This window comes from Alligator sinensis, unplaced genomic scaffold (assembly GCF_000455745.1).
Source record: "Alligator sinensis unplaced genomic scaffold, ASM45574v1 scaffold34_1, whole genome shotgun sequence".
Classification (NCBI taxonomy): Eukaryota; Metazoa; Chordata; order Crocodylia; family Alligatoridae; genus Alligator; species Alligator sinensis.
In genome coordinates, this window is record NW_005842151.1 from 1,800,916 (window position 1) to 1,813,414 (window position 12,499).

Sequence of the window (12,499 nt, forward strand, 5' to 3'; positions counted from 1 at the left end):
GTCATTCTCCCCTTGTACTCGGCCTTGGTGAGGCCACAGCTGGAGTACTGCGTCCAGTTTTGGGCTCCACAATTCAAAAAGGATGTGGAGAAGCTTGAGAGAGTCCAAAGAAGAACCACACGCATGATCAGAGGTCAGGAAAACAGACCTTACAACGACAGGCTAAGGGCTATGGGGCTCTTTAACCTGGAAAAGCGCAGGCTCGGGGGTGATCTGATGGCCACCTATAAGTTTATCAGGGGTGACCATCAGTATCTGGGAAAACATTTGTTCACCAGAGCGCCCCGAGGGATGATGAGGTCAAACGGTTATAAACTACTGCAAGACCGTTTCAGGATGGACATAAGGAAGAATTTCTTTACTGTCCAAGCCCCCAAGGTCTGGAATAGCCTGCCATCGGAGGTGGTTAAAGCAGCTACATTGAAAACCTTCAAGAAAAAAAATGGATGCTTATCTTGCTGGAATCCTATGACCCCAGCTGACTTCCTGCCTTTGGGTGGCGGGTTGGACTCGATGATCTTCCGAGATTCCTTCCAGCCCTAATGTCTATGAAATCTATGAATATAAATCTTTAAGCATACCCTGTACATGACAGAATACATTTCATCCCTATCTGCTGTCAATATGAAAAAAAATATCAGTAAGTCTTTACCTTAAGAAGATCTATTTCTTTGATGCAGTCAGCACGGGCTTTGGCATCCATTAAATCAAAAATCTAAACACCAAAAAGACAAAAGACATTTTATTAGATAACAGAACACCATAAACAGTAATCACCATTATTTATTATTGTATAGTGCCCCAAAGTAAGCTTGAGACATTCATGGAAAAACAAAGCATGGCAAGAAAAAATGAATTTATACAAATTTAAGCACAGAGGTCACATACAAGCATAAATTGACCCATTACTACATCTTTCTTTCAGAAACCTTAAAGCAAAACAAAAACAACTGTTATTAGTCCTAATTTAATTTTCTCACTTTTTTGTAATGAAAACAAAGATTTCTATACTCAATTGCATTCTTCTCAAGCAAATATAAAATAGTATCTGCAATACAAGAGTTTGTTATATAATAATAAGTCCAAGAACATTTTTCCACAAATCAAGCCACTAGTTCCTGAGCATGAAACAATTCTATTAGCAAAAGCACATATGCTAAACAAATGAAAGTTACTGGACAGCAGTTTAATGTTCCAATAAAAACAAAGTGTAATTAGCTGGAAAACGCATTGCATCACCTCTCTCTCACTCATATTTCCTCTCCATTCTTAACTCCCTTCTTTTTCTTCTCAGACTGACTGCTAAGCTACAGCATCAGCAGATAACTTTAAATCTTTTCACTCTTCTACTGGCATCCATTACAATTCCAGGTTGGGTCCTTTGCTCTCTCCAATCTGAGCTCTCACATTAACCCTAAAGATTCTATTACCACCTTTATATATTTACTGGCATAGGCAGATCTACCCTAATCTCTGCCATTCAAGACCACATTAACATTCCAATTTCCTATCCCTGCCATGATATGGCAAGTGCACTCTCTCCAATGTGGAACTTCCCTTTCCAGCTCTCCACTGACTTGCTCTTTTTCACCAACCAGACTTTTTCCAATCTCTCAGGATCATAAACTTACTTCAGCCTCTTTCCAGTCACCTTCAATTTTTCTGAAAAGTTGTCTTCAGTTTGTTACATTGCAAACTATCCAGCGACTCACACTACACCTATGTAATTCTTATATTAATCTGCTCTATTATTTTTGTGAAATTATTTTTTTCTGATTTATATCAGCTCATTACTTTTCATCTCTTTCTACATGCTTCAAAAAAAAAAAAAAAAAAAGGCTGTGTTATGTACTCTTACGGTCATTGTGGCCTGTTTAATCAAAATGAGCATATTCCAAAGTTGCAAGCTTTTTACAGAGACTACCCTGTTTCCAGCTATAAAAATCTAGGGACTGCCTCATTAAAGGTGACCTGAATTGCGAAATAAAAGTATCTGGAGAGAGACAATGTTTAAGAAAAGGTGGATTCTAAGCCAGCAAAACTCAACATCCCAAAAAGAGCACAATCAAAAATCAATGTACTATTTCTGGCACTAAAAAATAAGAAATTTAGCAACATATGACTACTTGGCCACAGAGAATTCTTCATTTGAGATGCAATAGTCTACTGCATGCAAATCAGTCCTCGACCCCCAAAAAAGAAATCTAAGAATCCTAGAGGTTTTAACTCAAAGTATTGGTCCTCAGAGAAGATACAGGCTGTATTAGTTATCTCCCTTGGAACCCTGAGAATCAATCTTCTGTCCTTAAAAGTAAGGTGGATATGGAGTTAACCTCAAGAAAAAGATAGTACTTTCAAGTTTATTATAAAAACCCAAACTGTATCAGAAAAAACAGCAGAAAAATAGAGGGTAAAAACCAGAAAGAAGCCTCTCAATTGCTTGTTTATTAATGCTAGGATGATGGGAAATATACTGAGTTAGAGGTGATTGATAATTCAAGGTGGAGATTATGGCCGACAATAAAAACACAGCAGGCTAAATCAAATGAATGGAATGTTAACAATAAGAATAACAATTTCAGATGTACCCGAGACAGAAATGTGGCACTAGTAGAAATGCATTAGTCACCGTAAGTATTAAAAAGCAAACCAATACCGATGGGAAAGAGTTTGAGTCAAGATTAAACACCTGAATAGTAAAGCAGAAGTTGTAGTCTGCATCTGTTATAGATCTCAAAACCCGAATGAAGAAACCAATTTTATTTAATCACCTTAACATTAGACTAAAGACCTAAAAATTGGTTGGCATAGAAAACTGTAGTGATTCAGTTATCTTCTGGGAAGCATAAAAATGTTCAACTCAGTCACTAATGGAACTTCTGAAACATGTTAAAGGGTAGTACATAAAAAAGAGAAAATCCTGGAACAAGCTGGAGCCTACTGCAGACAGATAATAACAAACTTGAAAAAACACACGTGGAAAATCTTAGAAAAATATTATTTTTAAAAAGTCATGAGAGAAGACAAAAACAGACAGGTAAGCTTGTGATTTGAAGGAATCTAGAGTTTATGAATTTGGTGATGCCCATAAGGGATTCAAAATTAGTCGCAATTCATTTTGATGCACTAATTTACAGTCCATTTTTTGGTTTTACCTCAAATTCTACTTTGGAATTTGCTTTTCATTCGTCCCTTCTCCCATCAGCTAATATTAACCCATTAAGATGAAATCAATAGAAGACTGCAGCGCTGGTACCATCGCGAAGGCTTCGGCTTCTTTGACCATAGTCCGCACTTCAGAGGTGGAGGCACTGGTCCGCTGGAAAGGGACGGCCTCCACCTCACTTCAGTGGGGAAGAAGCTCTTCTCAGCCAGACTGACTGACCTACTTGACAGGGCTTTAAACTAAGCTCGCTGGGGGATGGGCAGACAACCAACAATGCAAGCCCACCAAGTGACAACTGCAGAATTAGGGACACGCATGAATTCCCAAAAGAATTCACTCCTACCCCAGAGCCCAGGGACAGGACTCTTCTAGGAGTGCTGAGAAACCTAGGACCTCCAATGGCAGGCTTACTTGCCTGCACACAAAGGCCAGGAGCCTGAGGAACAAACAAGAGGAACTGGCCCTCCTGTTCAATTAAAATCAATATGTTCTCATAGGAATAACAGAGACCTGGTGGGACTCCATCTATGACTAGACCACAGGTATTGATGGCTATACCCTGTAAAGGAGGGATTGTGTTGCTAAAAAGGGCGGAGGTGTAGCTCTCTATGTGAAGGAGCAGTACACTTCCCTACAAGTGGAGTTTGGTACCCAAGAAGGATGACTCGAGACCCTACGGGTCAGATTACGGGGAGGAACATGGTGAAGTGGATATATTGGTAGGAGTCTACTACAGACCTCCTAACCAAGAGGAAGATCTTGACCACACATTCACAGGGGAACTGGCAGAGGCTACATGTGCTCAGTACATGGTTGTCATGGGTGACTTACAACTGACATCTCATGGGAGGAGCACTATGCCAAATCTGACCAGTCACGTAGCTTTCACACCTGCGTTGATGAACTCTACTCGTCTCAAGAAGCCTATGGGCCAAATAGAGGTAAGGCTCTCCTGGATCTGGTACTAGACCAGGCTTGTCCACCATATGGCCTGCGGGCCACCATGCAGCCCTCCAAGCTGTTTCCTGAGGCCCAAAGTGCTGCGACAGGAAACGAAAGTAAAATGCTGTACTTTTGTTTCGGGGGGGGGGGGGGGGTGATGTGGTACCACTTCCAGTGAGGTCTTTGAATAGGGCTCTCTGGCCCACTGGGTGATAAAAAGTTCAGGATCCGGTCCCACATTCGAAAAGGTTGGACAACCCTGTACTGGACAAAGGGGATGATCTAGTGAGTGACGTGAGAATTGAAGGGAAGCTGGTAAACGGTGACCATGATTTGATCACTTTATCCATCACAAAGCTGGCAAATCAGTCAGCAATGCAGACATCCTTGATTTTAAGAAAACTGGCTTTCATAAGCTCAGGAGGCTGGCTATTGAGGCCCTGAGAAACCAGGATCTAATGCAGAGGGGAGTCCATGATGAGTGGTCTCTCCTTAAGGTTGCAATCCTTGAAGCACAAGGGAAGTCCATCCCAGCCCGTAAGAAAGGTAGCAAAAGGGCGGGATGACCCCTATGGATAAATATGGGACTCATGTACCTCCTGCATCTGAAAAGAGAAGCCTATAAGGGTTAGAAGTCAGGTAACATAACCAAGGAGGATTATTCGATACTGGCCCACACCTGTAGGGAGCAAACTAGGAAAGCCAAAGCTGAAACTGAACTCAAATTGACTACAGGAATCAAAGACAAAAAAAAGTCCTTCAGATACATGGGTAGTTAGAAGAAAAACAAAGACAACATTGGACACTTGCTAAACCAAATCCGGCAGCTAACAACCAACACCTAGGACAAAGCTAATCTCCTCAACAATTACTTTGCGTTGGTCTTCCACCAACCCAAGGGGGTCACCCCACCAAACAAAATGCAAGATTGTCAGTGTGTGGGTGAATACACGCCCATTATCGGCAAAGATCTCATGAGGGGACACCTTGAGAGGCTGGACATCCACAAGTCAGCTGACCCGGATGGAATGCACCCAAGAGCGCTAAAAGAACTGGCAGACATCATAGTGCAGCCAATGGCAAGGATATCTGAGAAATCGTGGCACTCAGGGAAGGTTCCTGAAGATTGGAAGAGGGCCAATGTGGTGCTTATCTTCAAGAAAGGGAGGAAGGAAGATCCAGGAAACTACAGGATCAATTTGACCCCAAACCCTGGAATGAAATTGGAAAAAAAAAAAAAAAAAAAAAAGAAAAAAAAAATCAAAGAAACCATCAAGAACAGGCTAATGGAATGCAACGTTCTGAAGGATAGCCAACATGGCTTCGTTGCAGGTAGGTCTTGCCTTACCAACAAAACTGTGGCTTGCATCTACTGATGCATCTCAAGCAAGACCCAGGAAGTCATCCTCCCACTGTATTCAGCACTGGTGAAGCCACAGCTGGAGTACTGCATCCAATTCTGGGCTCTGCACTTTAGGAAGGATGTGGAGAAGCTTGAGAGAGTCCAGAGGAGAGCCAAGTGCATGATCAGAGGACACGAGAACAAGTCTTATAAAGAAAGGCTGAGAGGCATGGGACTCTTCAGCCTAGAGAAGCAAAGGCTCAGGAGGGACTTGGTGGTGGCCTACAAGTATATAAGGAGTGTGCACCAGTAACTGGGAGAATGTCTGTTCACCAGGGCACCACCAGGGAAGACAAAGTTTAATGTCACAAATTCCAGGAAGACCATTTTGGATTGGACATAAGAAAAAAATTCTTTACCATCTGAGTCTCCAGAGTCTGGAATAGACTCCCCCCAGAAGCGGCGCAAGCACCTACTCTAGACACCTTTAAGATACACTTGGATGCTTATCTTGCTGGGATCATTTGACCCCAGCAAACTTCCTGCCCCTTGGGCAGGGGGCTGGACCCAATGATCTTGCAAGGTCCCTTCTAGCCACACAGTCTATGAAATCTATGAATCTCCTTAAGCTTTATTACTTGTGAGATGGTATAAATTCTGGCTGCCACATACTTCTCTTTTCTGTCAGGTCTACCTACACAACGTCAAGCATAACCGCCTTCTTTTCAGAGAGCTGGTGTTGGTCTGCCAGCAAAAAGAAGGGGTGCCATTAGACAGAGGATAGCTCAAGTATAAACACACCCATGGCTTGGATGGCAGAACCTGAGTTGTCCTGGAAAACTCTGTAAAAAGAGACTTCCTCTGTAAAAAAAACAACTTCCATCAGGAAATATAGAAGCATAAGACCCAACACCTGATTGGATACACTTAGACACTAAAAAATAGAGGAGCACAGTTAGCGGTGTACCAGAGTGATTAGGCCTGTTGGTATAGAACAGGGGTTGTCAACTGGCAGGTACATGTATTCCCTGGGGGTACTTGGACCTGGTCCTAAGAGGTACATGGGGGTGGGCGGGGACAGAGCACCTCCACCTCCCAGGAGCAGGGCCGGGCCAGGGAGCGGAAGCTCGCATGCGGTGTCCACCGCCACCACACACCAGCCCGTCGAGCTTCTCCGCCCTTCCCTGGCCCTGCTCCTGGGACGGGGTGTCATTCCATCTCCTCCCACCTGCCATCCCCAGCTCCCTGCTCTGTCTGGGCATGCACTTCCCCACCCCCACCTTGGCATTCAGCCATGTGCTCCCCCCCACCCGGTGTTCGGCCACACACTACCTTACCTACTTAGACTAAAAGAGATTGAAAACCCCTGGATTAGAAAATGGTATTTAAAGGTTTGCTTTTTGGGAATTGGCTTATAGGTATACGTATATGCATTAGAAAATGGTTCAGGATGGGCAGGAGGGGTTAATTCATAGACATTAGGGATGGAAGGGACCTCGAAGATCATCAAGTTCAGGCCCCTGCCCCAGAGGCAGGAAGTCAGCCAGGGTCAAAGGATCCCAGCAAGATAAGCATCCAAACGTTTCTTGAATGAGTCCAGAGTAGGTGCCTGCACCACTTCTGGAGGGAGTCTATTCCAGGCCTTGGGGGCTCGGACAGTAAATAAGTTTTTCCTTACAGCCAGCCTAAAACGGTCATGGAGCAGTTTCTGACCATTGGTTCTTGTTATCCCTTGGGGCGCTCGGGTGAACAGACATTCCCCCAGATCCTGATGCACATCCCTTACGCACTTATAGACAGCCACCAGGTCACCCCCGAGCCTGCACTTTTCTAGGCTGAAAAGTCCCATGGCTTTCAGCCTCTCATCATAAGGCCTATCCTCTTGCCCTCTGATCATATGCATGGCTCTCCTCTGGACTCTCTCAAGCTTCTCGGCATCCTTCTTGAATTGTGGTGCCCAGAATTGGATGCAGTACTCCAGCTGCAGCCTCACCAAAGCCGAGTACAGCGGGAGGATGGCACCCTGAGATTTACCTGATAAGAAATCTATGGATGCAAGCCAGAGTTTTATTTGTTTTTCCAGCTGCGACATTACATTGGTGGCTCATGTACATCTTCTGGTCACTCATGACCCCTAAGTCTCTTTCAGCTGTGGTGCTAGCGAGCATAGCACTGCGAAGCTTATTAGCGTGCTGTGGGTTCCCCCACTCCACCCCCCCACCCCCAAGATGGAGTACCTTTCATTTTTAAGTATCGAACATTATCAGATTTATATCCGCCCGCTTACTAAGTTTATCCAAGTCAGCCTGGATCACTAGCCTGTCCTCAGGTGTGGATGCTATGCCCCAAAGTTTAGTGTCTTCAGCAAACTTGGCCAGTGTCCTTCTGACACCAATGTACACATCGTTGACAAAGATGTTAAAGAGAACCGGTCCAAGGACAGAGCCTTGGGGGACGCCACGGGTCATAGAGCACCATAATGATTTGCTTCCATTGACTACTACTCTCTGGGTCCGACCTCAGAGCCAATTTCCCAGCCATTGGACTGTGGTGTAGCCAAGGCTGCAGTTGTCCAAATTTTTCCATGAGGAGGTCATGGGACACCAGATCAAAGACTTTTTTAAAGTCCAGATATACAATGTCAATCTCTTCTCCCTTGTCCAGGTAATATGTCACCTAGTCATAGAAGGAGATGAGATTCGTCAGGCAAGACCTACCCACAACAAACCCGTGCTGGCTGTCCCTCAGGATGTTGCAATCAGCCAGTTTATTAAGAAGGGTCTCTTTGATAATTTTCTCCAGAATCTTACCGGAGACTGAGGTCAAGCTGACAGGTCTGTAATTCCTGGGATCTACCTTCTGCCCTTTCTTGAAGATGGGTACCACACTGGCCTTCTTCCAAGCTTCAGGTACTTCACCTGAGTGCCATGAGTTTTCGAATATTTTTGCCAATGGTTGGGCTATGACACCTGCCAGCTCCTTGAGCACTCTAGGGTGTAATCTGTCAGGACCAGCTGACTTGAAGATGTCCAGCCTCTCAAGGTGTTCCTTTAAAAAGGTCTACACCAATCTGGATATAAATACACCCTCACCCTGGCCATCCCACGTCATGCAAGAGAGGGTGGTCCCTTTGGGCTGATGAAAGACCAATGCGAAGTACTCATTAAGCAGGTTGGCTTTTTCCTGGGTGTCGGTTATCAGTTGTCCCATTTGTTTCAGCAGGGGTCCAATATTAACCTTGCTTTTTTTCTGACTCCCTACATATCTGAAAAAGGACTTTTTATTATCCTTGATATGTGAAGCCAGATGGAGTTTGGTTGCAGCCTTGGCTTTCCTGGTCCGCTCCCTGCAGGCATGGACCAATGCTGAGTACTCCTCCTTGGTAGTTATTCCAGCCTTCCATCCTTTATAAGTCTCTCTTTTGAGGGGTAGGAGGTCCTCAAGTTCCCTGCTGAGCCAAGCGGGGGTTGCTGTGCCCTTTTGCTACCCTTCTTCCGAGATGGGATGGGCAACTCTTCTGCTGTCAGGATCGCTCCCTTGAGGAACAACCACTCCTCTTGGACTCCTCTTCCTGTCGAGTCACGGTCCCTTAGGGCCTCAATAACGAGTCTCCTGAGCTTGTCAAAGTCAGCTTTCCTGAAGTCGAGGAGTTCAGCACTGCTGACTGATTTGCCAGCTTTGCGATGGATAGTAAAGGCAATCAGTTCATGTCACTATCACCCAGCTTTCCATTGATTCTTAGGTCGTTGACTAAATCATCCCCTTTGGCCAGTACCAGGTCCAGCAACACTTTACCTCTTGATGGTCCATAGACTTCTCGAGTCAGGTAGAGCTTATCCACGCACGTGAGGAAGCTTTGATTTCTAACTGTCTGGGTCACACAGTCTTACAATTTCTCCGAGCCTTGGAAGGAGACAGGCGGTCTCACGCAACAAGGACACGGTCTGCAAAACAGAGGGAATATGTAACATACTGCCCATTACATGAGATAACAAGGCCCCAGAGCAGGGGGCCTGAGTCCCTGTTTGCAGGGAACAGACCAAATTAAGAGAAGGCCTGGAAACGTATGTGCACATGTGATCGCACAGGGAGACCAACCAGTGATAGACACAGATCAAGGGTCATCAAGAGTCATCAGGAGGGAAGAAGAACACAAAAAAGCAGAGACTTGAGTGTAACAAAGGGTACCTCCCTCCTTCCTTGTTCTCCAGCCAGGTTCCTCCCATCCCTCCTTCTCCTCCCTGAGAGGGATCCCCATCCCCGTCCCTGGGCAGGATCTCCGAGGCCACTGTAGACAAGGGGCACACCAGCAGCCCGTCTCATCCACCCTACTGGAGTGGGGGTGTGGGCTTTAGCATCCCACCTCTAGGCTGCTGACATCTCACACTTAAGAAAGAGCCTCAGAGTGAAGACTGTGTCTTGGCCAGATGTACTTTGACTCTGATGACAGCCCTAGGATTTGGTAGATATATAGAAAGAATTGCTTTACTGTTTGTACTGTTTCTTTTATCACTGTGTATCAATAAATTTGCCTATTATCGAATGGAAAGGTGGGTGTCCCCCACCCATAACAAGGCCTCTGGGTCTTAAATCCAGAGCCAACAAGGCCAACAACCTGCTTTTGCTTGTATATGCCACTTCATTCAGGAAACCAACACACACATACACACTCAACCAGGGCTTTATTAAAAGGCCCATCATAAGTGACAGGCCAAAAAGAAAGTGAAAAAAGTAATTTGAATCTGGCCTGTACTCCCACTATACACACTTTGTTCTTAAACATAAATTTAGTACAAAACATTGCAAGCTCTTTAAAATTTTATAGCAAGGCTTGCCGCTTTCTGCTCCACTTTGGATAAAGAACTGGAAATTCTGTAGCACTTTCACCTAAGTTAAAAATAAGATTTCATTGAATAATGCAACTCCATATAATGCATCTTACCCATTTTTGTTTTAGCATTCAGTTCTGTTTACTTTAAGCTATTCCAAAGTCTTCAATTCCTTACCTAGTGCTTACAAACTTTATTATGTAGATTTAGATTATATTAATTTTCAGTCTACAGGCAGATCTAGGGCCTGTATCTAATACTACTTCCTCCATTTGAAAGCCATATGTATTTCCTAGCTTGGGAACATCTCAAAAAATTAATATTTTCAAGAAATCCCCAAACTGGTACTTGCTCATGCAATGCTAGCCTATCACAGCCAAAATGATTACTTAGATTCCATTGATTTTTTTAGCTTCAGACCAGAGGGCCTCTCCTCCTATAATAAACCTTTTTGTAATCTCCCGAGCCTATTCAAGAAATATCTATATTCTTTTTGTCACCTCTCAAGAAGATTATTACAAAAAAAAAAAAATCACTAGTAGAAGACAAAACAATACTAAAGGGCATCCTACACAGAAAAATAGAAGTCATGCTAAAAGGAGTTTTAAGCTTCAGAACATCCTTTCAAGTGGCTACCTAAACAGAATACACCACCTGGTAATGATTAAATTGAATGCCTTATGAGAATTCCAGGCCAGATTACCATGCAAGAGAAGTTATTCTTTGTCTGTGGTTTACTACAGAGATGCCTATTAACATAACATTAAAAATAAAGTCGTGTCAGTAATTCCATAATTATAAATATTATGGTTTAGTAGCTTTTCAGCATATGAACTAACTCATCTTCAGTTATTATTAATCAACAAACAAGGTTGAAAGATTAAATCGTATTACATTATATATGCATATATAAAATCTCTAGCTACATTGTTCCCAGTTGCTGATTTTGTGATTATAGTCATTTAAGATTTCAACTGAGTAGTTATACTGCTAGGGAGAACACAGCGGTATGCGGAAATGATATTAACTACTTTTAACTTGTATGACATATTTCCTAATATCTGCTAGTTTTCAGGGTAAAAAATAACTAAAAGTCTCCTTAAAGTAAATTCTCATACTTGATTTAGCGCACAGTGTGAAATCCCTAAGAACATTTTGTCAAGTACCAATGAAGAGTCAAGAAGACCTTTCCAAATTTCTTAAACAACTCAGACAAGGGCTCACTAGAATACTACATTAAATTAACATCAATGCACTGTTAGTTTTTCTCATCCTTTCACAATGTGTGTGTTGTAATAGGAACCTACTGTGACTGCTTCACAATTCTAAGAAACCATTCTAAAAGCCATTAGTACAACATTTTAAGGAATCACACTACAAGTACTAAGCAACAAGTATGAACATCCCTGTACTTATAGATAGATATAACAACTCCTAGATAGTTGCATAATTTAAAAAATACTAAACTAAAAATTAAAAACCCTTAAAAATGTCATCCTATATAAATTCCTTGTGCATAAGCGCATATGTTCATCTCTAGTCTTTTAAATTTAGATGCACATAGTGATCAGAAACATTCTAAGATTTTGCAACCAGCTGGGAATATATTAAGTCATAAATTCCTAATCTAGAATCTATTTGATAAACTATAAAATAAACTACAAATCTAAACTTAATTTTTTAAGTTAAATAAATGAATTACTTTTGAAACATACCAAGGAGTACTTTACTTGGTACCACTTTTTCAAAAATTGTGTTTTTCTAAGATTCCTGCTCTTTGATATCAAAATTAATACACTCAGGATGTTTAATAACAATCTGACCTAAAAAGAGAGACAGTATTTTTTGGGTTTTGTATGAGATGCAAGAAAGGCCTGATAGTTATTTAATATCCCTGATATACCATTAACATTACTATGGTATGATAAACATGTGGGAACTATGCAAAAAAGGAAAATAAAGACTTTAATGAACATTTTAAGAAATATGACAAAGAATGGTAAAAATGGGCAACAAGATAGTATTGTCACTAGACTACTGCAATGTTGAAGCAAAAATATTCTATAAAATGGGAAGTTATAAATGTTTTTCTAAGATTAATTAGCTCTAATTCAGCCCTCAGGTGGCAATCCACTGACAATACACAATGAATTATTAATACAAGTGCTAGATAAAAGGATTCCTTTTTGATCCTCTAACATTGGGTCTCAAGTGTTGGAA

The 12,499-nt window shown here is 42.5% G+C and overlaps 1 protein-coding gene across 7 annotated transcripts in view; it reads right to left on the minus strand.

Annotated features, from left to right (window-relative positions):
• NEK7 (NIMA related kinase 7) overlaps nt 1–12,499 on the minus strand; it is a 132,151-nt gene that overhangs the window by 72,459 nt on the left and 47,193 nt on the right. For all 7 annotated transcript variants that reach the window (XM_025206332.1, XM_025206331.1, XM_025206334.1 and 4 more), the window contains one exon: nt 653–715. In XM_025206332.1, the coding sequence (XP_025062117.1) occupies nt 653–715 (63 nt within the window). The remainder of the gene's footprint in view (nt 1–652; nt 716–12,499) is intronic.